This window comes from Paramisgurnus dabryanus, chromosome 11 (assembly GCF_030506205.2).
Source record: "Paramisgurnus dabryanus chromosome 11, PD_genome_1.1, whole genome shotgun sequence".
In the NCBI taxonomy this organism is placed as follows: domain Eukaryota; kingdom Metazoa; phylum Chordata; class Actinopteri; order Cypriniformes; family Cobitidae; genus Paramisgurnus; species Paramisgurnus dabryanus.
The window spans coordinates 10602760-10630597 of NC_133347.1; the positions used below are offsets into that span (position 1 = coordinate 10602760).

The following is a 27838-nucleotide window of genomic DNA, read 5'->3' on the forward strand; positions in this document are numbered from 1 at the left end:
GCTTGGTGAAAACACTAGAGGGCGCTGATGTGCAACTTTAAGCAAACTTTGACATAAACACCTGACACGTAAGGCTACTTCAAGATAATTTCATAATTACAAATTTTCTCCATCTTTGAATTTATTAAATCATTGACCGGTTTTTAAATAATAAGCACTGTAAATACCCTATAGTTTAAATTAAAGATATGTTTTCCCTATGTGGATTTTCAGCGACATAGGGAAATACAAAATAATTTATTACAATATGAAGTCTTTGTCAATATAAATACATTTTTTTTATTAAAATAATAATACCCGCAACAAAGAATGTGGGGACTTATGGTCACGTGAGTCACCATGGCAACGTTAGCTGTCATCAGTTCCGCGTGAGGAAAGCTTGTTGAGCTTTGAGAGGAAAGCAGACAGATGCACGCGTAGTTTTTAATGTCCACTGGATTAAAGAAAGCGCTCTTATCATTAATATAAGAAATTCATATGAAACATCACTACTCTGCGACAAAATGAGTCATTTCAACCCAGGGTGAGTAACTAAACTAGACCTAGTAAACTAGTTTCGCTGTTTACTTAAATGTCCTACAAACTGTTACAGAGTAAGGAGTAAAAGTGTCGCGTCTTTTACATATTTAGGCCTACATATCCTAGACATATTTAAAATATAATATAATTGTATAGCTAGCTTTATGTTCATGGGATGACAATATGATTTAAAGCCCTTGTTACTGTGGCGATATCAACAGTAAGAGATCAACCTCTCAACAATAAGCAGGATGTAGGCTATTGTCATGTGTTAACTGGTTATTTGTTAAACATACCACAGAGATTCACCTTAAAGCAATTTCTGAATTGATAATGTCAAATGTGTCATTTGTTTTATGCTATTTGTTTAGACTATCATGAAAAGACAGTTGTCTGTCTTGCTGAGAAATCATGTATTATTACTGACCAATACTAAAGAGATGGATTAGTTCAGAGTGGGGGGGCACAGGTTAAGTGTGCTATCCATCCACACTCAATTCCAATAGAAACCAGACACCAGTAATGGTATCTACTTGGCCTGAGGATTGGTGTACAGCTTCTCTTGTCTTCTTTACAAACGCTGGGGAAATCAAATCTGTATCGGAAAAAGCCAGGCAGACAAACAGTCCAGCATTTCCAGTAGTACACTTGACACAGATGTAGTGTGCTCACCACTGATGGCCCTGAGGATCAGTCAATCATTCCATCAGCATGGTCAAACTTGTGCTACATCACAGCTCTATAATGCATGGGCATGCTTATATACAGTACATTTAAGATAAGAGGGACATTTAAGTTAAACTTGGACTTCTCTTATACTCTTTAAACAGAAATTCCTGGTTTGACAACCTCCGTATATGAATATGTTAATGTTCCTAATAGCTGGTCTGGTCTGATTTTACTGGGATAGAAATGCATCACTTCTGAATTAAACTAAAAAGTTCATCAAACCATGTCCTTGTTTCAGTCTTATTGCAGCATATAATAGTTTGACGGACAAACATCTGAGCGGATACTTCAACAATGCAAGAATTCGAAGACATCTTCAAAAAGTTGGGCTGGTATGTGTACATTAAGGTTGCAAGATACAGAACAATTATTGAAATATCACAGTCTTGTGCATTGCAATGGTTTGCAATAACTGAATGATAACAACTTGACTGACTGAATGATACTTTTTAAAAAGTTATGTATTCATAGTATTGAGTTATGTGTTTATAATCAGCGTTTTAGTTTGATCCAGATAATAACAGAGACTGTGATGCTTTATACACACTCAAAAAATGCTGGGTTATTTTCAATAAAGGGATAAAAAAGAGACCAGCCTGCATTTAACCAAAAAAATTTCATATTTGACCCAAGAATGGGTTAAAATTACCGTGCATTTAGGGTTGAAACAACCCAGCATGTGTTAAATTACAACCCAGCGAGCTGGGCTCATTCCTCTTGCCGGGTTGAAAATAACCCAGCATTTTTTAGACTGTAAATACATATAAAATGTTATTTGCTAAATGCCATTTTCGTCAAACATGAGATATGAAATTGACCAAATGCACATATTATACATTCACCAAATACTTTCGCTTCTAATCTGCCTAATCCTGGCCTTAGGCCATTCAGGATTTGTTTGCAGAATAAGCTAAACGCCACAAGGATTTTTTAGGAAAGTGGTCTAGGTGCACAGAATTTTTTTTATAAATGACGGCGTTTGTATGTCAGGGTTTAAGAGGTTTTAAAAGAGTTATATATTAGGATATTTATAGAATTTTGAGACTTTTACCTTTATTCAAAAGGTCATTAGTCAGTAATTGAAATGCTTTATTTACACAAATATAATTTTAGTCATTTCAATGGTATTTTACAAAACTTTGTCTTTCGTTGCAAAACCCTCTAAGTACACGCAAAAATCTCCACTTCTAATAAAGACTCCACAGTGTAAAAAAGGTTTAACTTAAAGTAAGTTACCTGGTTGCCTTGAAATTTTGAGTTAATTGAACTTAAAAATATTAGTTAACTCAAAAAATAACCTCTGTGTAAATATTTTGTGTCAACTAATACTTTTAAGTTGAATTAACTAAAAATTTTAAGACAACCAGGTACAGTGTGGAGGCTTTATTAGAAGTGGAGATTTTTGCATGTACTTAGAGTGTATTGCAGCGAAAGACAAAGACAAATTGAAATAACTAAGGTGAAATTTGTGAAAATAAAGCATTTCAATTACTGACTAAGAACCTTTTCATTCCCATTAAAGTAAAATGTTTAAAAATGTGCATTCACAAGAAAACATGTCAGGTGCACTTAGAGGGTTTTGCATCTGAGCTCATCATTTATAAAGTAATATACATTGATCCCTCGCACTGAATAGAAAAACAAGTAATTAGCATTCCCACAATGATCACTTTAGTTAATCACAATTCCGAGATGAAAGGAAAACAATTTTGTCCTGATTTATAAGATCAGGTGACTCAGTCAGTAAATGCAGGTGCATGTGCTTCAGATCAGCCGGAGTGGACGGATCGTTCCAGATAAGGAGTACAAACACAAGCTGATCCAGAGGGCACATCAGAGACATGTGAGAGAGTGTCTGGCTCAAGCCATCTTCCACAAGGTGCTGGACATGGAGGTGCGCTCTTTCAATTTAGTTTAGGTGGGATAGATCATGGCGCTAGCAACACCAAGGTGATAGGATTTATTTCAAAGGAATTCATTAATTATAACTTAAATCCACTGCAAGTTACTTTGGATATAACTGTTTGCAAAATACATATACATTTATATTATTTAGTCCACAGGAGCTAAATTAGAAGCTTTGTTGTATTAGGCCATTTGTGTGGTGTATTTAAAGTGAATCATTTATTATATACCAAGGCAGAAAGTGGTTCACAAAAAGCAAACCATGACATGTGTTTACTTTTTAGCGTCTTCATCAATCCGAGATCAAGAGAAAACTTGAGGAATTTGCAAGAAGGGAGCAAATACACAAAATAAAGGTTTATAATTTAAATGTAAAAATTCTTAGACTCTACCTAGTCTAGATTAAGTAATAATAAGATTATTTTATTATTATTTTATACATTAGGCTGAGCGTTCTAAGAGGTGTGATGAGGAACCAATGCTATTGTTTTCACCTCGGCCCCCCACGGGACCAAAGATCTCTCACACACGCCATTCTGGGCCTGATGCAGAGAATTCTGAGTCGACAGAATCTGTGAGTGTGCCACATGATGCATTTTATCCACGTAGCCTCAGTTTTTGGGGTGGGTTTTAGTTAAACGGAGTCATTACCCACCTGCCCATACTGCCCACTGCAAATGAAGAGCCTGGAGATCTATACTGCTCTAACAAATGCATGAACTTAAAGGGATAGTTCACCCAAAAATGTCATTAATGACTCACCCTCATGTCGTTCCAAACTCATAAGACCTCCGTTCATCTTTGGAACACAGTTTAAGATGTTTTATATTTAGTCAGATAGCTTGTTGAACCTTCATTGACAATCTACGTACGGTCTACTGTTCATGTCCAGAAAGGTTATAAAAACATCATCAAAGTAGTCGATGTGACATCAGTGGGTCAGCTAGAATGTGTTGAAGCATCGAAAATACATTTTGGTCCAAAAATAAAAAAAATTACGACTTTGTTCAGCATTTTCTTCTGACGCGGATGACGTACGACACGACTGACGTGTTATCTGGTGCGCCCCAGCTGTTTTTGTGCGCCCGGGCTTCGTTTACAGTCTGAGGGAGACGCACGCTGTTAATTTGAAAAAAAAAACATGTTTGAGGATAACACATCATCGGCGTCACTGCAGTCACGTGACTTTAGTCTCGCACATGCGCTTAACAACAGAGAAGACACTGCTGAATAAAGTTGTAATTTTTGGACCAACATGTATTTTTGATGCTTCAACACATTCTAACTGACCCACTGATGTCACATGGACTACTTTGATGATGCTTTAAGTACCTTTCTGGACATGTATACCGAACATAGATTTTCAATGAAGGGTCAACAAGCTCTCGGACAAAATAAAAAACATCTTAAACTGTGTTCAGAAGATGAACGGAGGTCTTACGAGTTTGGAACGACATGAGGGTGAGTCATTAATGACATTATTTTCATTTTTGGGTGAACTATCCCTTTAAATTGTTAGCTATGATTTCTCTAGATAGCTCTTTCTCTCCATTAAAATCAGCACATTTATAATTCATTGGTGCGTTTATGGCTTCCATGCATAGCCGAGTTCCTCCCGGCCCAACACGGCTCCTGGAAAGATGCAGAGACCTGTTCGACTCAAGCCGTTGAACAGCAACAGTGCCACAACCTCTCTGAGGAGAACCTCCCCTAGATACAGACGACGGGACCGGGAGTCCTCCAATGACACAGATCAGCCCCTCAGTTATATGGTGAGACCATTCTGAGCTCCCATTACCTGTTTCTACCAGACAGCACTGAGAGACAAAGCAAATATATGTCTCTACTTGACTTATTTGTTTCTGTTTTAAAGGCTTAGAGATTTAGAAGTAAGCAACTTCTGTGTGGCAATTGATATCCTGTTGTGTTTTCTAGCTGGACAGAGACACCATGAGACATACGACCGTGACAGACTTCTCTAGTACTGTCTCGCCCTACCGTCTTCCTGTCATTAACAACTACGTGACCCCTGTGCCTCCGCTCACTAAAAAGAAAGACAGAGGAGTGAGACTGAATGGTACACATAGAGGACGAAAGTTGAGACCCACTACAGCACCAACGGAGGTTAGTAACGTTGTTTTTCAAACTGCAGGAAGTTACTTGTTCTCAAACAGATTCTGATTGGATTAGTCATATTACATTACTATTTTTTTTACTGGAATTTGCAAATTATTACACAGTTATCTGTATCCTTTCATATGTGAAGTGGGATGTAAAGTTTAACGTATATTCTGTTGTGCCTCTGTTAGCAGCCCTCCCCTCTCCAGAGGACATCCGCTCAGAGTAGAGTATCAGTAAGAATGGTTTATTTTGGCAAGAGTGTCCACTTGTCTCATGATCTGATGGACCTCACAGATGAGGTGAAAGTCTTTCAGCAGCATTGTGGAGGAGAGAATCTCTGTATCTTTAAAGGGAAGCTAAATGAAGGAGGTCAGTGTAAATCATATACCACTACAATGGTTTCGATTAAAGATTGGCGCTACTTTAGTGTTATTTTTAATTTAAAACTATTGCGAAATGAAAGTGTTTACATTAACCGAATTCCAAAAACAATGCAACGGTTGTGTTTGACATCATACGGTGCCACACAGAGCGATATGCAGATGCCATCAAAATACCGCTAGAGCGATATTTCGAAAGCACATAGAGCAGTCGACTCTTGAATCGCTTCTGCGGCAATTTGATGTCATGCACTTGGCGGTTCTTGCGACGTCGCATGAAGTCAAATACTGTCTTGTTATTCAAATAAACATACCACACCATGTTTAAAGAATAATGATGTGATTTTAACGGCTGTCAGGTGACCTGTAAATTCCCCCAAAAATATAGCAATATTTTCTTTTTTCAAATTGCCTGAAAAAACTTTTTTGCAAAATTGATCTGTTAAAGGGACACTACACTTTTTTTAAAAATTCTAATTTTCCAGCTCCCCTAGAGTTAAGTATTTGATTTTTACCGTTTTGGAATCCATTCAGCTGAATGATATTACGCAGCAGCCGAAAATAGTTAGTAACTTTTAATATCATGGGACTATTTTCGGGCACTGCGTAATATCACGGCAGCAAAGTTCTTGATTATTACGCCAGAATGAGAGGATAGTTCCTAGCCATATCGGCCTAAAAAGACCCAACTTTTAATTTTCTGTCCGTCTTAGTACATGATGTAACTACAGAGGAGTCAAGTTTTAAAAATAAAAAATATTTTTGAGAGCGATGCTAAATGGTCTAATCAGATTCAATGGATTATGCTAAACTATGCTAAAAGTGGTAGCGCCAGACCCGGAGATCAGCTGAATGGATTCCAAAACAATAAAAATCAAATGTTTAGCTCTAGAGGAGCTGGAAAAGGAGTATATTGTCAAAAAAAGTGGAGTGTCCCTTTAACATTGGCTGCATTTTCAACTCGCTATTTCAATTTGCGCAATTTAAAGGGTAATGGAAACGCATCAAATGATGGCATTAATTGAGTTACATTATTGTTCTGAGGGTCATTCAAAAGTATTAGTCAACATTGTGGGATTTACAATGAGTTTTAAATCTGGAAATACACAAAGTGTTATGGTTTAAACATTTCACATTAAAAGTTGAAATTTGCTTGATTTCATAGAAGCACATAAGTTGCTTTTTGGGACATGTTTAAATAATGCTAAGATAACATCAGTCATCAGATTTTACACATAAACTCAATCTCATAATGTTATTAGTGCTACTATTAATGTAAAAAAGATCAACCCAGCAACTTATTTTGGTTTTGGTAAACCATTCTGTGCAAGCATGTGAAAAAATAGGGCATTCAGACTTTGCCTGTTTTGGTAGGTAGGTAGCAAGGCCAATTACAATAATACCGCCCATTTATCTGCAGAGAGAGAGAGAGAGAGAGAGAGAGAGAGAGAGAGAGAGAGAGAAAATTGACAGCACAATTGAGTTTTAATTGCAACAAACCACCATCATTGTGATCAGTGTTTGCATTTCATCCGCTCATTTGCATTTTAAAGGACACACCCATACCTGGCACATTTACTAAAGCAATAAACCCCGAGAAGCAGTGGGTTACCAGTGTGTTTTATAACAGCTAAGGCACGACGCGAAGCGGAGTGCCTAAACCCCCTTAGCTGTTATAAAATGCACTGGTAACCCAACGCTTCAAGGGGTTTATTGCGTTTATAAAACGGTTACTTCATATGCATAACGTTAGCGGGATTTTATAAAATAAAACCCAAAAAAGTTGTAATTATATTAGTACAAATATTACTCTTCCGCCAAACAAAGTAGTTCCTCAGAATCAAGTGTGACTGAAACAGAGCGCAGTTCCAACCAACACAGATGCAGCAAAGACACAATGAAAATATGATTTAAGACTGTGGTGTTTATTTTATAAATCACCATTCATCTAATTTATACATTAACATTTATATCGTGCAACTGTTGAAGTGATGATCAAATATGCTTGGAAGCATGCTGAACTCTTTCCCCATCAGCGTTTTTTTTTTTTTTTTAAGTTGCCACCCAGTTTTAGTTTAATGCCTTGCAGAAAATTATCTTCTTTATATAAACATAAAATATCAAATGAAAGAACAGACCATCCGCTTTCAAACAAAAACAAACAAAAAAAACTTTTCATCCTACCTTCATTTGATCTCTTATCACCTCTCAAATTTTTTTATTAAAAGCGGAGATAATTCCATTTTTGTGAAGAACTTTAGTAAGAGATCAGATTCAGACGGAGCCATGAACTACACGGTGTTTTCAGTGAATGCGTCAGTGTTTAAGTTGGGTAAGATCGCCACCCAGTGGATAATAGCGGACGTATGAACTTGAGTTATAAAATCCTCAGACAACGTTTTCTCTTTATCGACGAGATGACTCAACAATATTTATTGACATTCATCTGGATATCGCCATTAATTGTGCAATTGTAGACAAATTAAAAATATGATTTAAGACTGTGGTGTTTATTTTCATAAATCAATACGCAGTAACAGTGGCGCAGTGATACTTATGTAATGTGGTCTGAACCATGAGGTTACCGGTGTATTTTATCACGGCTTAGAACGCGTTTCAAACAATCAGAATGAAGAACCAGAACTGCCCGTTTTATAATATAAAATTTAACATGCTATAATAAATTATCTGTGGGGTATTTTGATATAAAACTTTAAATATGTACTTTGAGAACACCAAAGACTTATTTTACATCTTAAAAAATTTTCATAATATGACCCCTTTAAAATGTTACAATGTCACGCATTCAACCCACACACCTCTTTTGTACTCAGAAATTTTTGAGTTTTTGTCGAGACGTCATCAGGGATTTCCCTTTAGTCTTACATTCTTCCTGAATGGCCTGCAAGTGGAGCGGCTCAGCTCATGCTGTGAGTTCAAACACAGAAAAGGTGCTCGTCTCGGGGGCAGACATGGACACTTTGGTTTTTCCAGTGTGGAGGGAGCATCTCCCTGTTACAAGTAAATATATTCACTTATTATATAGCAAAAGTGCTTTAATTCTGCCATTGAAAATTCTATTTTTGTCCTCATGATACATTGTTTTGTTGTGACCTTGTGATTTCTACAGATGTATTATTGCCATGGGCTTGGACAAAAAACCTACCCCTCCTCCCAAAAAAGTCAAAGAAGAGGTGCCTAGTTCTAAATCCCCTGATGCCAAAGAGTCCACAGATGTAGATGAGGATATAGAGACGCGTTCAAATTCAGAGCCTCATGCATCACAGGGAATGGAGACAGACCACAATGGAGAAACACCAGAGGGGAAAAAGCCTAAAGATGGTATATATTGCACATTGAATGCACCCATAAGGAAATATTGTGTCTTTAATATTCATTGGTTCGAACTTATGTACCCTATGCTCTCATATAGACTACGAGGAAGACTTCGAGGCAGATGATGAAGGACAAGTTGAGGATGAAGAGGAAGTGGAGGGAAAGTCTTCTTCGGTTGCCAATAATGAAGAAAATGACAGAAATGAAAACAAAAGAGACTCTGACAGTGAAGTTGAGGACGCTATGATGTCTAGTTAGTATTTGTTTTATTAGTCAACCCTCACTATTTGACAATAGTATACCAGCAGATAGGAGGACTGTTTGTATACTTACTAAATTTCTCTCTTTATCCATCCGAAGATAAAAGGTCACCATCTGTCTCATCTGGTCGAACGTCCAGTTTGTCCAGCCGAGACAGTGATAACAGTGACAGAGAAATAGAGGAGGATACCAAAGAAGCCACCGCTGATGTTCTAGAGGAGAGCATTCACGTTCAACCAGAAGAAGACCTCACCACAGTTAAGATGGAGGAGCGCAGCTCTGTTACACAACCTCAAGATGCAGAACAGGACTCTGAGACGCAGGACAATCAAGTGGACAGCGTGGAGAAGAGTGAATTGGAAACGTCAGAAAATACAGAGAAGAATGAACATACTAAAGGTGAGAAGGCCAGGGAGGAATCTGACCCTGATGATAATCCACCAGAACCTGAATCAGAGACAGGTGCGTATCTGCATGAAAACTAGTCCTGTGTGCCGTGTGCCTGCTGTGAATAAACCTGCCGCCTTCATCCATGTTGGCTTTTTCAACACCAGAACTGGAAAACCTTTGTGCTCCTTTCAAATAAACAGTCGAGCATATTTTAAACAGTGCAGTTTCTTTATCATGCCTTCAGGGTTTTTAATAATCTTCTGAAATTGTTTATTTATCTGTTCAGGTCATATTTTGGATTGATGCTTAGTTATTATGAGTTCTTATGGTGTTAAAAGCAGAAAAACATGTGTTACATGTGTTTCTGTAATAGTCAAGGCCATTTAGAGAGCGGTTTGTTTAACTCTGGGTGGTCTTGCGCACACCATTGTATTGATTTGCTATTGGGCTTTTTTTCGGTATGTGGAAATTATTTGTGTTTGTGATTGCACGTGCTCACGCATGTTATTTGTGTTGCCAGATGCACACTGCTCGGTATAAACTAACATTTCTGGACTTTTACAATCTGTCAAGCAGGTTTAGACTTGTTTTTCACCTGCTTTTTTACATCAAATTACTTAAGGAAATAACAAAACATCCACTCATGCATCACATGTTGGCTTCTTCACGTATTGGCCAATTTAATACCTGCGTGGAAATACAAAGCAGTCTGCTCTGTGATTTACTGTTTTTATTTCTGATACATCATAATTGATTTATTCACAAAGAAAACAAATTATTTTACGTTTATTAATTACACATTATTTCAGTATAAGCTTAAAGGTGCAGTGTGTAAATTTTAGGACGCTCTCTTGACAGAAATGCAATATAATGTACACTATGTTTTCAGTGGTGTATAAAGACCAGTGGCGGCTGGTGACTGCTCTTCCGAGGGGCGCAAAATCAAAATATGCATTCGGAGTGTCATGTGTGTTGCTTGTGTTTTCAAAATATTTGTTTGTTGCGTCATGTGAACCATGTGCATCAGGTGTTTTGTCAAAATAAGTGCCTGCTGCACACGCGTCAAAATCGATGCTCACGTTTACAAAATACACGCAAGACACTCCCTTAACAGTAAACTCTGATTACACATGATATAATGCGAGTATCTGGCAAACGCGAGCGTCTCTTTTATCATAAACCCTTTAGACGCGTCTGCAGCAGGCACTTATTTTGACAAGACACGTGATGCACATAGGTTCACTCGACGCGGCGAACAAAACGAACCAAACACATGACGGGCTACATACATGTTGTGATGAACTTCGAATCGTGCGCCCTCGAATAAAGAAGGCACCGGCCGCCACTGATAAAGACCTTACATAATGAACAGTATTGTTTTTATTACCTTAGAATAAGCCATTTTATATACATACACATCGGGTCCCCTTACATGAAAGTCACCATTTTGCACCGCCATGTATCTACAGTAGCCCTAAATGGACAAATCGCTCCACAGAGCACATTTCACCACTATGTTGTCTCAGACGATGACATGTTTGTCCTTTGGCGGCAGCTATCATAACTTTACTTCGAAAGGTGAGCGGTGTACTGAGCCATTGGTTGCAATTCCCAACCTCACCACTAGTTGCCACTAAATTCTACACATTGCACCTTTAACTCAGTCGTTTCCAAACTGGGCGGTCGGGCCCCACTTGGGGGGTGCGAGATGGTGCCATGAAATGAAATTTTTTAAAACACATTAATTTATCATAACTTCTCTGTAATTAAATACAGAAAATAAGCATACTAACTAATGGCACTACTATTGTATAATTATTATGTTTTGTTTAGGGCTGTCAAAAGTTTATCACGATTAATCACATACAAAATAAATGTTTGTGTTTACATAATGTGTGTGTGTACTGTGCATATATATTATGTATATATAAATACATACATACATGTATGACTTTAAAAATTATTTATATTTATAATATAAAATATATCAAAATATGTATAAATATACATGTAAATGTTTCTTAAATACAAACATTATATGTGTGTGTGTGTGTGTGTGTGTGTGTGTGTGTGTGTGTGTGTGTGTGTGTGTGTGTGTGTGTGTGTGTGTGTGTACCTGGTAATTATCACGTTGTGGGGACCAATTGTCCCCACAAAAATAGGAATACCAGTGTTTTTGTGACCTTGTGGGGACATTTTGATGTCCCCATGAGGAAACAAGCTTATAAATCAAACAGAATGATGTTTATTGAAAATCTAAGGTACAAGAAAGGTTTTTGTGATGGTTGGGGTTAGGGAATGGGGCAGGTAAGGGGAATAGAATATACAGTTTGTATGGTATAAAATGCATTACGTCTATGGAATGTCCCCACAAAACATGGAAACCAGAGTGTGTGTGTGTGTGTGTGTGTGTGTGTGTATTTATATATATAAAATAATTGCGCACAGTGCATGCACATAAATTATGCAAAAAACTTTTATTGTGTATGCGATTAATCGCAATTAATCTTTTGACAGCCCTAGTTTTGTTCTGTTTGGGGGGGCACACCGAAAAGTTTGAGAACCACTGGCTTAACTGATACTATTTAAAATAATGTATTTTTTTGTATAAGCTTTGTGTTTATTTCCCTCAGCGATGGTTAAGCACTTTTATTTGATCAGCTGTCCTGTGTGAAACCATTACGATGTTTGTCCCCTGCATGTTGTGGCCGCAATCAAAGTGTTTGCCGTGTTTGTGGTAATAAAAAACCTGAGCATTTGTTTAAATTTCAGTATTTGTGTATTTAATTTCTTTCATATGTCATACCTTAATAAATAAAAAATTACCTTATATCGCCTACTCATTATATCAGACTAGTTAGTTCACTTTTAATTATTACTAATAAAACCAGTATTGCCATGGACTTAATTTTTCTCATTCCCGGTGGCTACAAGCAGCCACGTCAATGCAGGAGAAGTTGGCCGCGGCCATTTTGAAGGAATCTCATTGTAGTTCAGAGCCAGAGCTCAGTGATACAAGCACAGAGGAAGATGAAGGAGCTTCTGTGAAGACCCAACAAGACAGCCAAGGTAAACCTTTCAATGAGCCGTCTTACAATTGGAAAATAATGGCAGTGTTGGGGGTAACGCATTACAAGTAACGTGCATTACGTAATAATATTACTTTTCTGAAGTAACGAGTAAAGTAACGCATTACAGTTTGCCTCTTAGATGGCAGGCCAGAGCTCAACATTTTTATGATGAAATATGCAATTTCTGAATGCAGAACTTTTCAGTCATAAAAACACCTGCAAGGCCTGAAAGAGATCAAGCCTCAGCCAAGAAAAAGTAATGCAAAAGTAACTAAAGAGTAATATTAGTATTACTTTCCATGAAATGTAACTAAGTAATGCAATTAGTTACTTTTTCGGGAGTACCTTAATATTGTAATGCATTACTTTTAAAAGTAAATTTCCCTAACACTGAATAACGGCGAGGCATTTCTAACTTTGCTGTCATTTATTTTTTTATAAAATGTTACTGAGTAAAGATAAAATGATCACAAAATAAAGTCAGTTTCTCTATTCCTTAAATAACAGTGACAGGTTTTTCGTTTTTGAATGTTGATGGGTTAAAATTGATAATGCTCACTTTACAGGTGCAGAAATTGAAAGTGCAATAAGTATGGTTTCACCACAACCATCAAACATACAGCAAGATATTTCAGAGGAAAATGAAGCCAACACACAGGAGGCTGCGTGTGAGAAAACATCGCTTGGTGATGATGAAACAGGGCAACCTGCAGAGGAGGCAAACACAGAGATACCTTATGCACACAAAGAGGAGGGAGGAGAACAACCGAGGACAAATGAAGAGATGACAGCAAGCTTAGAGGTAGAGGAATGTGAGAAAACAAATGAGGATAAAGTACAAGATGAGGCAAACGACGAGCATGTGGATGTTAATAAAGAGTCTAAAGAAGAAGAAGAAGAAGAAGAGATGTTTGAATCAGTGCAAGAATCAGAAACACATGATCAAACGCTAGACACTGGAAATACAGTTGATGAAGATATACAAGTAATAGAAAATGAGTTTTCAGAGACAGCCGAAGTGCCGTCTATAGAGAAAGAGGGTTCAGTATCATCTCATATTGATAATGACATAGGAACAGGTGTTGCTAATACTGAGGGGAAGGCAGACGCTGATGACGCAGATCAGAACATAGAGAGGAGCAATGACAGAGATGAAAGAGATGACCAAACAGATGAGGCTGGTGATGATAGGTCAACTGGGGAGAAGGTCCAGGACACAGGTGGCTTGATGGAGGATGGCAGTTCTGGTAAACAGGAAGATGAAGGTACAAAGGAAGATGTGAAGGATGATGCACAGAAGGAAGAGGAAGACGATGTAGTGGAAAAAGTTGTAGAGAAGCTAGAAAGTGAGAATGATAGAGGTGTAGAGGATGCAGAGACACCAATTGATGGAGAGAAAGAATATAAGATAGGAGAGAGATCAGAAGATCAAGAAAAACAGGAAACAATAGAGAGAGAAGATGAGGAAGTGTTAGAAGAATCTGATGAAGCCGAACATCAAGAAAATGAGGGTGGGCAAGACTTAAAGACAGATGATGTAGAAAAAGAAGAAGATGATGGACAGAAAGAAGCAGAAGGTGGAGAACAAGGTGGAAATGAACTATCAGGGGAAGAAGGAAATAAGAACAGTGATGATGAGATTGTAGGAGAAACTGAGAAAGTAAATGATGAAATGATGGAAAACAGGGGAGAGGAAGAGGAAAAGATGAGAGATGAGATTGTAGGAGAAACTGAGAATGTGAATGATGAAATGATGGAAAACAAGGAAGAGGAAGAGATGATAGATGAGATTGTAGGAGAAACTGAGAAAGTGAATGATGAAATGTTGGAAAACAAGGAAGAGGAAGAGATGATAGATGAGATTGTAGGAGAAACTGAGAAAGTGAATGATGAAATGATGGAAAGCAGGGAAGAGGAAAAGATGAGAGATGAGATTGTAGCTCAAGAAAGTGAGAGTATAGAGAACAAAGCGGAAGAAACGCTAGAAACTGAAGAAAAGTTGGTTGAGGAATTGAAATGTGATGAAGATGAGGCAAAGAAAAAGGTAGAAGACATGAATGAGACCGGTGAGAATGTAGAAAAGGAGGCAGTTTCAGATGAAAAACCAGAAGAAAACTTTACTGAGGACGGAAATGAAGAATTGGTTTTACAAGAAGGACAAATTGGTCCCAGCGGGGAGCCAAAAGATGACACAGGGTCCAGTATCAAAGAGGAGGTACCTGCATACATGAATCATGACTTGCTAGCAAATAATATAGATGCTGAAAATGGAGAGAGAGAGATCGCCACACAAGATTATGATGAAAAACTGGAAAAAGATCTTCAAGAAGAGGAAACACCTAACAAATTAGAGGTTGAGACGACTGCTGGTGAGGCTCAAGATGTTACAGATGATAGTGAAACAAAGCCAGAGACTGATGAAGATGATAGCAAAGAGCAGGAGATTGAAAACACAAATTTAAATGAAACAAATTCAGATGATGAAGTTGCCTCAGGAAGAGGTTCTCAGTTGGACCATGAGAAAGCAGTGGCAGAAGAGGCTGATAAAGATTCCGAAACGTCTGCAAAAACATTCATAGAAAATGTAACCCATGAGTCGTGTGACATACAGGAAACGGACAAAAAAGATGAAGAACGTGAGATTATTACATCAGAAGAACCTAATAATATAGACACCAGAGATGCTCCTGAGGGACAAGACAGCGAACCAGAGGAGATGAAAGAGAAGTCGGTCAATGAAGAAGATGGTGGATCGTCAACTGTGCTGGCCTTCAAAAAAGAAGAGAAGGATCTGAGTATTGACCCAGAAGATCCAACCGTTCGTCCAGCAGTTTTAGATGGAGCAAATGGTGTGGATCTTGTGAGTAACTGGATTAACATACACCAAACCTCCAGGTATTTCCAGACATTTATTGAGCCTCTTGATGAAATCAAAGAGAACTCAGATGAAACTGGCGATGAGTTGGTAGATGCTACAGAGACACAAAGTACTGATTTTGGGGGTCTTGATGAAACTCCAGTAGATGAAAGCTTAATAACAGAAATCAAACCTGAAGTCGTTGAAGACGATGTTTACAATGACCAGGTTAAAGACAAAGATGAAGAAGTCAAAGATGGAGATAACAGAGGTTCTTTGGTCACTACATGGTCTAGACAAAGTAATGAAGATGACATCAATCAAAACCAAATGGCCAGACAAGACGATCATATGCTAAACAATGACTTAAATCTGGCAACAGCAGCAGGTACAACGTCTGAAGAAATTCAAGGCATAAACTCCTTTAAAACCCAAGAGCATCCAAGCTCGAATCCAAGCTCTCAAGAAGAATCAAAACAAAATAACCAACAAACTACGACTGAAGAAATGTCTTCTGTATCTCAAACAGAGGAAACAACTGACAAAGAGATCATGGAGAGTTCAGAACACAATCTGCAATCTGAGCAAGTACCTCAGACGGAGTACATCGAGTCGCAGAGTCCGACAATCACACTAATGACAGACCTCACAGTCATCAATAGATCTGAAAATGGGAGCCGAGATGACACGGCAAGTGTCGATTTCAATGAATCCAGACAGTCGGATGGAAGCAAGAATGCAGATGGAAACAGAAGACATTTCAAACAGACTCCGGGCATAGACACACTGAGCACTTTCTCAATAGACGACTCCAGGTTTTTTGGGCCGGCGGGATATCCGAGATTAACAACTGCTCACACTGAGAACAGTTACTAGTGCTCAAAGTACTTACAGGTATGTTGTCAGCAGGGCCTGAAGTTAACTTTTTTGACCACCAGCCACTGTGGCAGGTGGATTTAGAAATCCACCTGCCACAGTGACTTTTTACCAGCCAGTTTTTTTTTTGCCTGAATAGTGAATGATAACACTGTTTTTCATTTATGAATTAAATATAATAATTTTTAGAGCTATAAAAGTGAATTTCTCTTTGTCTTAGGTTGTTTGATTAACATTAATGACACAGACTTAAGTATGTTAATTGAGGTTACTGTCTCTTTAAGACCATCACAGACACAGTTTTTGACTCTCTAGTCTCTATACATACACTTAAGACATAACGAAATGTTTTATTAGAATAAGAATACTGTTGAGATTATTTTGTTTATTATATGTGCCCTGTCAAGAGCAGAAAGACTTTATGTACGCTTGCTTTGAGGAAGGCGTCTCTCCGATGTTCCCTATTGAGTGCCCTTAAACCCGCGCGCGCACACATATACGGAGGGGGCACAAACTGCGCACATAAACGCCCCACATACGTTTGTTTTTCATTACTCTATTCGCAAAATGTATGTTAATATACTACAGTATAAGACACAGTAGCGCAACTCTCTTTAAAGTTTACACATCCAAGAGTTCTGATCCGTCACAGCAGAACTACACATCTGTGCAACCAGGCACGTGCACACATAGACATCAAAGGGGGCTTGAGCACCTGCCCTTTTTATTCCTGGAGAGAAAGTGCCCTTTTTTTCTGGGGTGCTTTTAAAAAAATAATAATAATATGATCTTTATTCATATAACAACTGATGTCTGTCTGTTTCTTGTTTCTTTTACTTGTTGCTTATTTAATTTAACATGAATTTATTCAGAAATCCTTTAAATGAGATTTAAACTCTTATATAAAGAAAAATAGCGCTATTTGTGGCACACAAACGGTTAACAGATGAGTCCCGCCTCCAAAATTCAAATCGCTAATATGATTGGCTTTACCTTTCCTTAGTCCCGCCTCTCTAACTTACTTCGCTTTATGATTGGTCTGTCTTACACTCGTGCTGCATCATTCGCGCTTCAAGCGCCAAAGCTCAGCCCGAACGAGACGCGATCATGTGCTTGATTATGCAGGCAGCTACCGGTAAGTGTGTGAGGAAGAAAGCATTCTTATATTAACAGTTTTATGCACAAAATATGGGACACGTTGTTACACATAACGATTCAGGGACAATAAAATAATAAAGCACAAACAATAATATAATTGCTAACTACAGTAGTAAGCTTTTTTGTTTGCGTTTTTTGTAATGGCTGTTAAATAAGTATTATGTGTTATACTGGAGTGCTGGAGTAGATTGGGAAGAAATCTGATGGTTCAGTATTTTACTTGCCCAGTCTGAATTTTCACTGACATCACAAAAAAGTAAAATATAAAATACAAATAAAATAGGCCTAATCTATATTTGTTGTTTCTGACATGTGTAACCCTAATAAATATGAAACCTAAGATTAAAGGTGCCATAGATGTGTTGTCATAATATGTTAAATTGTTCTTTGACAATTACATAGAAGGTATGTTGCTTTATTAAGTGCAAAAATTATCCAGAAACGTTTTTACATGTCCATTTACAACCCTAGAATTTATCATTTGAATGAAATGGTCTATTTTTGCCCTATTTGAAAGGGTCATGAATAATAATGTTGAGCTCTGCTCTGAGAGGCTCATGCCAGAAGCTCAAATTAGTAAACAGACCTTATATTTTGAGCCCTTATCAGACAAAAATACATTTTGAGTAACAACTAATCAGCTAAACGCTAGCATATGATATAGCATTTATTGGCATGTAGCGCTAACTCAGCAGTCACAACTTTGTTTTTAGCATTTTAACAAATTTGTAATTAATGTGTAATTTAATGTTTTCAAAACATGCACATTGTGTAATGGCTTCCTTTCCTGCTCTATAAACCTAGACTACTAAGGAGACCATGGTGTCTGTGTGAACAACTGATTATTTTGTAGACATCTTTTGAAAATTAAACAATTGCGTGAGTTTGAGGAAGATAAAATTAATTAACTTTTTTAATATTCTTTTAAAAAGGAAGTCAGAATTGCGTTAATATATATACTTTTTTATACATAATTATGAGAAGTGCATGCCTTTTATTTCACTTGAGCCCCTGCCCCTCAAAATGTCTGTGCACGTCCCTGTGTGCAACTGTGATTATACTGTAGTCTATGTCACCATTGCATTCTCATCCCATCTCATCAACAGTTTAATACTTACTCGCACATCCAAACATAGTCAGAGAAGTGCCTCATCTTCTTTCCAATCGCATGAACGTTGCGAAACAGCAGTCGCATCCTCTCAATGAATCACTCAATTTGCATCAGTGATATGCACAGGTTGATAAGAAATGAGCGGTTGCCGGTTACCCAGACAAATATTTTAATGATATTCGGGCCGCGGTCAGTCGGTCGGGTTTAAAAACTATTTTGAACAATTCCAGGCGGGTTAGTTGAAAATGTCGGTCGGGAGTGGGTTGTTTATACATTGACCCGCGCATCACTGATTCGCATTGGCTACCCGCCAATGTGGCTGGTAGATTGACAGTGTTACCCGCCAATTGCAAAATCCACCCGCATTTGGCGCGTGGTCGGGTGTTAATTTCAGGCCCTGGTTGTCAGTGATGAAAATATGATTTTAAGAGCTTAAAGGAATAGTCCATTTTCTTAAAAGAAAAATCCAGATAATTTACTTACCACCATGTCATCCAAAATGTTGATGTCTTTCTTTGTTCAGTCGAGAAGAAATTGTGTTTTTTGAGGAAAACATTGCAAGATTTTTCTCTTTTTAATGGACTTTAATAGACACCAACAATTAATACTTAACTCAACACTTAACAGTTTTTTTCAACGGTTTTCCAACGGAGTTTCAAAGGACTATAAACAATCCCAAACAAGGCATAAGGGTCTTATCTAGCAAAACGGTTGTCATGTTTGACAATAAAAATAACAAATATACACTTTTAAACCACAATTTCTCGTCTAGATCCGGTCGTGATGCGCCAGCGTGACCCCACGCAATACGTCATGACGTCAAGAGGTCACAGAGGACAAACGCGAAACTCCGCCCCAGTGTTTACAAGTGTGTTGAAAGAGGACCGTTCCGACGTTGTTGTAGGTGGAATGATACTGATTAATGTCTTTGTGTCAGTTTATTGTTTACAATGGTCCGCAATTGTGCGTTTCATATATGTAACACGGGACCTCCCTACGTCACTACGCATTTTCGTTTAGACGAAAAGTTGTGGTTTAAAAGTGCATTTTTTATTTTTCTTGTCAGTAATGACAATCGTTTTGCTAGATAAGACCCTTATGCCTCGTTTGGGATCGTTTATAGTCCTTTGAAACTCACTTGTGAAGTGTTGAGTTAAGTATTAAATGTTGGTGTCTATTAAAGTCCATTAAAATGAGAAAAATCCTGCAATGTTTTCCTAAAAAAACACAATTTCTTCTCGACTGAACAAAGAAAGACATCAACATTTTGGATGACATGGTGGTGAGTAAATTATCTGGATTTTCCTTTTAAGAAAATTGACTATTCCTTTAAAAACACAAGAAGACGTTACGTTATGTCAAAAAACAAAAAAAAGAACAGGGCAGCAATGCATGTAGACCAGAGGTCTTCAACTTTTTCAGGCCAATGACCCCTTAAAGGAAAACACCACAGTTTTTCAATATTTTACTATGTTCTTACCTCAACTTGGACCTTCCGGTAGCTCCGCCATCTTAGACTCCTCTGTATTCAGGAGAGAGTTTTAGCGTAGTGTACGCACTTTTCTTAGAGACGTATGACAAATTCGGAGGGCGGGGGCACAGAGCAGCAGCAGAGTAGCCTCCGTAGGCTGCGTAAGCTCTCATTCTGAATGCGGCGCTACCGGAAGGTAGTTATTTACGTTAATAAAGTTTTAAATATGGATATTTCTACAACAACACCGCGCGGATTACCCTCAGAAGACATTTGTTTATCATCCTGGAGCCGTTTGGATTTATTTTGTGAAGGATGGATGCACTTTTTTTGGACTTGAAGGTCGTGGACCCTGTAACATTACATTTAATCAACTGAAAGATCTAAAACATTTTCTAAAATATCCAAAAATGTGTTTGTCTGAAAAACGATGGACATATGCAACTCGGACAGCTTGGGGGTGAGTTAATCATGGGTTTAATATCATTTTTGGCCGAACTATCCCTTTAAGTGCATGCATTGAAAAAAGATAGGTATGTATTCATTCGTCTAAGTTGAGGTAAGAAAATAGTAAAATATTGAAAAACGGTGGTGAAGGAGCAGGGACCCCCAGTAGTACATGTATCAAATTAAGACTCTATTTACATACTTTGTTATGATGGTTATGTTACCAAAATATTAAAATAATATTTTTTGTTTTTTGGTCACATGGTGTTACCTACGTAACATTTTAATTTGATTAAATAGATTTTAAACTGGGAACGTTATGCTCTTCATTTTAATCAAGTTTTAATTTTCATTATTATTCTATTAATGCATTTTTTTATATATATATATTTTACATTCAAACAATATTTGGAGGACGCCCTGTTGAAGATCCATGATCTGTTTCTTTATAACTATTTTACGTTTACGCATTTAGTGGACGATTGCATCCATTGCTGCTTACAATGCATTCAAGCTGTACATTTAGTATGTTTCTGTTACCTGAGAATCGAACTCACAACGGTTTACGCCGCTAACGCAGTACTCGACCTGCTACACGAACTACAAGGTGGGTAATTTGTATAAATTCGTACAATAATACAAAACCAATAAAATGAATAATAAGCCCAAAACTGAACCATCAATGGGATGGAAGCAGAACAAAAACGAACAAATGCGATTTCATACGAATCAGCCACCTTGTAAAATCCATGTAGTTGCAAATTGCATTAAGTTTGTGTTGTATACCCCCATATTGAGCCATAGTGAGCCGTGTATGCTTGGATGCAAGGCTATCAACAGCACGCTGAAAATAGACACCACAGGAAGCACAAGTAATTTAATTATTTATGATTTGAAGCCCTCCAGTTTGCTAGCCTGCATTATCAAAACACCAGCATACTTCAAACACATACCTTAACTAGCAAGGTTTAACCAAAACCTAGTTATTTCCTTGACTAGTAACACTTTATAGTGGACACTTTGAACTTGTGGTTGTACCATATGATTTGAATGAAATGAAACACAACCACTGCAATAGTTAGAAATACATTCAATATAATAATTCAAATGCATTCTGTAATACACACTATTCATCGTTTATGAATGATTGATTTTAATTCTACTGAGTTACTGTAGAATCAAAGTTGGAGAAATGTTAACCTCAAGCGAAAGGCCAAACTTCTCCAATATAATAGTGCTTTTGCTAATAGATGACATCACATCATTTCCTGTTGTGTTGGACTCATGGGCTTCTTAAGCGTTTACAAATGCAGTGACTGTATGCTTTTAAAATAAAATGTATTTGTCATAATCCACCAGTTACATACTTTGAAATACTAAGCACAATGAATAAAATTTAGCTGCAAGCAGCAATACCGGGGTCAAGCCAAAACCAGTAGATCGCACAATGACAAAATTGTGCATGCAACATCAGGTCATGATTGTGTTACATCTAGCTAGTTTTATGACTATACACTTTAGTTTAGTGAAGAAACAGCTGTATGACCATAGAGCTGGCTTGATATCAAAGGTTTTGTTCAATTATAAGGCCATCTAGTGGTGCAAGTATACAATTTTTTTTGTGTTTTCTCAGAATGTGCTCATACATCAGCGTATCAAATTTGGTATAAAAATCACATTTTGTTGCAGAGTTATAACCATTTATGTGTAAAAAACACAAAATTTAAAGGTCATTTTTAGTTTTTTGCAATTTTCGGCCATTTCTGATGGAAATTTTAATATAACGGCAATAGAACTTTTTGTTCAGAAGGTAGTTTAATTTTCTTCCTATGGTGTTTTCGAGTCAATCGGAATAACGCTTGCAGAGATATTTGCGCGTGTTTTTTAAGCACTATTTTGCTGTGCAGGGTTAACCGTAAGGTGAATTCTGGCATGTTTGGTATCGTTGGACTCTGCAACTATTCAGGATTCCAAGGAAACAAGTCCCATGAAAATACGTCGATCACAGCCAAAGTTATAAGTGTGTAAAACATTCACTAGGTGGCGCTGCGACGAAAGTTCCTGACTGGCATCACAAGTACCAAGTGTCGTGTCAATAGGCTTTTAAGTTTGGCGAAGATACAGCCTCAAATCCGTTTTTGAACGCTCTACGTAAAATTTGTTGACGCGGTTTACGAAAACAGATTGGCGAATCAACATGAATTCCATAACTTTTTGCCTCGATGGTATGTAGATGCTACATACCGATTTTCTTGACAATCGGGCAAAAGCTCTAGGATGAGTTTGCAAAAGTAGGTTTTACGAATAATTCGAAACGGCGGAAAAATTTTCATGACGGAAAATGACGTCATTGGTGCATTGAGTTGAATCGTCTTGAACCAAGGTATCAGAGGAAACAATTTTGTTTCTAGTACTTACGGATCAGAAGTTATAAGCAAAAACGTAAGTGCAACTTTGGACTGTTGGTGGCGCTAGCGGGTTTGAGATAGAGACACCAAATTTGCTGTGAAAATTCTTTGGACTGTCCTCTATCAGTGTGCCAAATTTCGTAACTTTCCTACGTACGGTTCTATGGGCTGCCATAGACCGCAATGGGGGAGGAAGAATAATAATAATAAAACTAACGGATACAATAGGGGTCTTCGCCCCTTCAGGGCTTCACCCCTAAAAACCTTATGCACTAGTTAAAGGGATAAATCACGCAAAAATGATCATTTACTTGTTGCAAACCTGTATAAATGTCTTTGTTCTGCTGAACACAAAGTAAGCTATTTGTAATAAAGTTGGAAACAGAAGCACCATTGACTTCCATAGTAGGAAAAAATATTACTATGATAAAGTCAATGGTGATCAAAAACAGTTTGGTTACAAACATTGCTCAAAATCTCTTCCTTTGTTTTTTAGCAGAACAAAGACATTTATACAAGTTAGCAACAACATGAGGGTGAGTAAATGACAGAATTTTATTTTTGCATAAACTATCCCTTTAAAACTTTATGACTCTTTAAAATCCCATATGAGAGAGGTGTGAACTGAATATAACACTTTTATTATTTAACACTATTGTATGATAATATAAATATATAAAAAAAGATCACACACATACAGTAGAGCCTTAAAAAAAACCCAAAAAAGTCTGATTATACAGCATGTGTTCAGTATTTCTATTTAGTTATATTGTGTGTATTTGTTGTGTTTCTGAGAGTTGCTGCATCTAGTTGCTCTCCTCAAAACTTCCATTGCTGCTGCATGAATGGAAACGCATGGTGCTCATGGGATCTGACACATATCCTGCGGGAACAGCATCCAACACAATGACTAACATGCACTCTGCATCTAACACGTCAAATACAGCCGGCCTGATATTGCAGCATAATAATTTAAGCTCTAGAACATATGTGCATGCATCAAATCAATATTAAAGGTCACGTTCTTTCTGATCCCATGTTGCTGTTAGAGCATAAATAATACCTGTAAAATGATAAAGCTCAAAGTTCACTGCCAGGCGATATATTTTCTTTAACAGAATTCGCCTTTCAAAGCCTACAGCGAACAGGCAGTTTGGACTACAGCCCTCTACTTCCTGCTTTAATGACGTCAGTAGAACAGTTTTTTTTCTAAACTCCGCCCACAGGACCAAGTCAGTCGCCAGCTAAGCTAACGGCAAGCTAAGCTGCTATGGAATCACATCACACTAAACAAACTACAAAATCAGAACTTGTTATGTATTTCTAAAGGAGGGACTTCACAGAACAATGAAGACATCAGCCCATTATGAGGACAGTGAAAACAGCGGTATACAGATAAGTAAATTGTGTGAAAAATACCGTGTTTTTTACATGTGAAACATGAACGCATGTTATATTGCGCACTGCAATTAAGAGACTGCAATAAAAGCTTCAAAAACACAGAAAGAACGGGACCTTAAATATTGTTATACTTTGATATGTTTAAATGAAAAGTCATGTGCTGCATTAAAGTTCAAGAGGTTGATTAATGGCACATTCAAATTTTTTTTTAATTTGGACACGAACCGTTTCTGTCCATAGGTGGGAATTGCATGTTCCTCCTTAGGTCATCCCGTGACAAACCCTGTGAGGATCTTCGACCAGAGCTGTCAGAAAACAGAACCTTTAGTCAACAATAAGATTAGCATCGGTTTACACTAAACACCACATAACAAGCACGATTCTCCCTGCTGTTTTAAATTTTAATGATGCTAAATAGGACACACTTCTGTTACTTTGTGTGTTGTCATATCAGCTCAATGATGCATTGCGAGGTTAGTCTTGCTCTGCTCAATTTGTTTTCTATCATCTAGTAATTCACAGTGTTACGTTACCAAGATTTATGCCACATGGCCTGGATTTGGTCATGTTGCAAAGATTATATGGACTCCAAAGTCCCAGCATGGTTGTAATGTTTTTCTCTTTGTGGTTTTGTTGACAGTTGCCAGGATCTTCCCACAACACAACACACACACGCATGCATTCATCACCACCCATAAAGAATTAAGAGGTGACCACCAGCAACGGTGTCATGCAAGTTTCATCACATTTGCTTTCTTGTGTTTTCGTGCTTGTTTCCAAGCAACGGCTCTTTGTACCGCTGGACTCAGCACTGTTGTACAGAAGTGTTGTGGTTGGACTGCATGGCACTAACAAAACAAAAGAGCAAGATGACCCCACTCCTCCATTAATGCACTGTGATGATGTAATGGCCATTGAATTTGTTTTCGTAATATGTCTCTGTGTTGTTTATGACATGAGAATATGCAGGTGGGGGAGTTTAAATTAAATTTCATATCTTATGTGTCAAAATAACCTTCATTACAATATACAACCCTGTTTGTTCAAGTCTGAACTTTTTCGTTGGCCCTTGAAGTTACCCACTCACAATTTTTAATCAATAAAATATTGTGGAGACTGGCATTACTAAAGATGTACATTTCTTATAAAACATATATGGACTGTAGAAATTTTGTTTTATTTTAGTTTAATATTTTGATTTGCCTTAATTCTAAATACTTTAAAGACATCTTCAGGCCCCTTGGAAGTGTGTTAAGGATCCCTAGTGGGCCCCGGTCCCCTGGTTGTGAAACACTGATCTATGGTAACATTCATAATTAATCCATGTGGGAAAATCATTCAAAACCCACACTGGCTATAATAAAATGGAATATCAAACAAAAATATGTGACACTGTCTGTAAAATCCAGGTTAAAGTCTTATAATTTAAGCATCAAAGTTTGATTTCAAGCATTCATTTCAATCTGACATGACCTGACTCAGGCCTAGTCCACACAGACACGGTTTAAAAGAAAATGTCCGTCCACATGAAAAAGCAAAAACACGCTATCAAGCGCTGTCAAGAGCATGACACATCAGCAGGCGGGGATTTAAGCCACCTTGGCCAATCAGAAGCCTAACAAAAGTGACGTCTCAAAGCCAAAACCCCGGTTTTACTGTCTACACGACAACACTGCATCCAGCGTTTCTTAAAATCCTCACCCTGGCAGGGGTTTTCAAAAATGTTCGGTTTCAGTGCCCTGATATTGCGTTTTCGTGTGGATGACCAGCCTAACCCCGTAAAAAAGTCTGTGTGGACTAGGCCTCAGTCAAAATTAACCCTTAATCCGTGTTTTAGAACCCTGTGTTACCTTCATCTCAGGGGCATAAAACTCTGTGAATTTTCTTTAATAATTTATCTAAACATGCACAAAAAACCTGGGCTTGATTTGGTTGTTATAAAGGTGTGTAAAAAAATACCGTTTAAGGTGTTTGGGGTCAAAATGACCCCACATTGAAAATGAATAAAAATCACTTTTTGAATGAATGGGAAAATAAATAAAAACAAATTTTTTCATTTTGTTTGTCAAAAAAATTAAAGTAAACTGAGTATAAATCTGAAATTTTCTACATATAGACGATGGCCTGGGGTCTCATTTATTAAGTGTGTGTACGCACAAAACAGGGCTGGAAACATGCTTACGCCAGTTCCTACGCAAAGGTTGTGATCTATAAAAAAACAAAATTGATGGGATAATGGGCTTGAAGGGTGGGATCTAAATATGATTCATGTACGCACACTTGCAGGAGATCTGTGATTAATAAAGGGAACATTGCTTTGTTTTATAAGTCTTAATATTTTTTGGCATTTGCCATTTTTGGCTTTTGTTCATACGTAGACTCTTAGTAAGGATCCTACGCACAGTTTTATAAATCAGACGCCTGGTCCTGGAGCATAAATAAAAAGTGGAATTAACTTTCCATCTGATACACACACACGAAATACCGATTTTTTATGTATTTCAGAATGTTTAAATATATATTCACAAAATAAATACTATATATCGAATATTGATTGAATATTGTAGAAGTCTGGGAGTACAATCCAATCCAATACCCACACACCTTGTCATTGCAACTTGGGGTAAAGCGCGACTTGCTGAGCAACATGAATTTGCACAAAGTTGCACTTTAAATTGTCCAAAGTTACACCTTAAATTTAATTTTGAATTTTTGTGCTGATTAACTAAAAATGTTGCAACTAGAGCATGTTTGAAACATTTTAATAAAAATTAAGCAGTAGCAGTATATTGTTTCATTGAGTCTTGAATTTGCACAGTTATTTGTTGTACAGTAAAACGTTTGAGTTCTGTAGCTCTGTTTAAGTTTTTTGTATGGCTAACAATTGTGCAATTTACAGCTTAATTAATTAAAAGAGCGACAGAGATGGTATTGGTATTGATAGATACTCAAGGTTGTGGTATCGACATCGGTATCAGACATGAAAAAGTACTATTTTTGCCGTAAATAGGTAAAAAAAACCTTTAGAATTTCCATAAAACACACCGTAAATGTTAAGTTGAGAAGTAAATAAAATAAAAAAATTATTAATAGTTTTTTCATGTAAAAAAAGTATATTTCCTTATGCATTCGCTCTTTAAAAGATTGGGGTCTAACAGACCCCAAACACCAAAAATGTTATCCTTTTTGAACACTGATTAAGGGTTAAAGATATGATGGTTATATTTTTGCTGAATGTTCTTTACATTATGTAGGATGATCTAATGTGAAAAAAAACAGTCGATCACAAAAAAGAATGGGTAAAATATGTAACTTTTTTTCATAAATTTTACCCATTGGCAAAAGGCCATGTTTTAATATCTCCTACTGCTATGGTGGATGTGTGTGTGCTTATATG

General features: G+C 37.3%; 2 protein-coding genes across 7 annotated transcripts in view; one reads left to right on the forward strand and one right to left on the reverse strand.

The window, feature by feature from the left end:
• The first annotated feature begins 394 nt into the window (after positions 1 to 394).
• Positions 395 to 27830, forward strand: erich3 (glutamate-rich 3). 3 transcript variants are annotated; one of them, XM_065246685.2, is made up of 15 exons: positions 395 to 523; positions 1487 to 1580; positions 3017 to 3142; positions 3438 to 3509; positions 3599 to 3727; positions 4758 to 4925; positions 5089 to 5277; positions 5463 to 5643; positions 8489 to 8675; positions 8785 to 8996; positions 9088 to 9243; positions 9351 to 9713; positions 12579 to 12710; positions 13279 to 16463; positions 25082 to 27830. In XM_065246685.2, the coding sequence occupies exons 1-14, from the start codon at positions 504 to 506 to the stop codon at positions 16443 to 16445; spliced, it is 5196 nt and encodes a 1731-aa protein (XP_065102757.1). In that variant the 5' UTR covers positions 395 to 503; the 3' UTR covers positions 16446 to 16463; positions 25082 to 27830. The 3 variants fall into 3 exon arrangements, with proteins under 3 accessions (XP_065102757.1, XP_065102758.1, XP_065102759.1); XM_065246686.2 differs by having other exon boundaries at positions 3017 to 3127; XM_065246687.2 differs by lacking the exons at positions 12579 to 12710; positions 13279 to 16463; positions 25082 to 27830 and having other exon boundaries at positions 9351 to 10699.
• tnni3k (TNNI3 interacting kinase) overlaps positions 23650 to 27838 on the reverse strand; it is a 97300-nt gene continuing 93111 nt past the window's right edge. For all 4 annotated transcript variants that reach the window (XM_065246695.2, XM_065246692.2, XM_065246694.2 and 1 more), the window contains 2 exons: positions 24667 to 24746; positions 23650 to 23923 (listed from right to left, as the gene is read on the reverse strand). In XM_065246695.2, the coding sequence (XP_065102767.1) occupies positions 23847 to 23923; positions 24667 to 24746 (157 nt within the window). In that variant the 3' untranslated portion in view covers positions 23650 to 23846. The remainder of the gene's footprint in view (positions 23924 to 24666; positions 24747 to 27838) is intronic.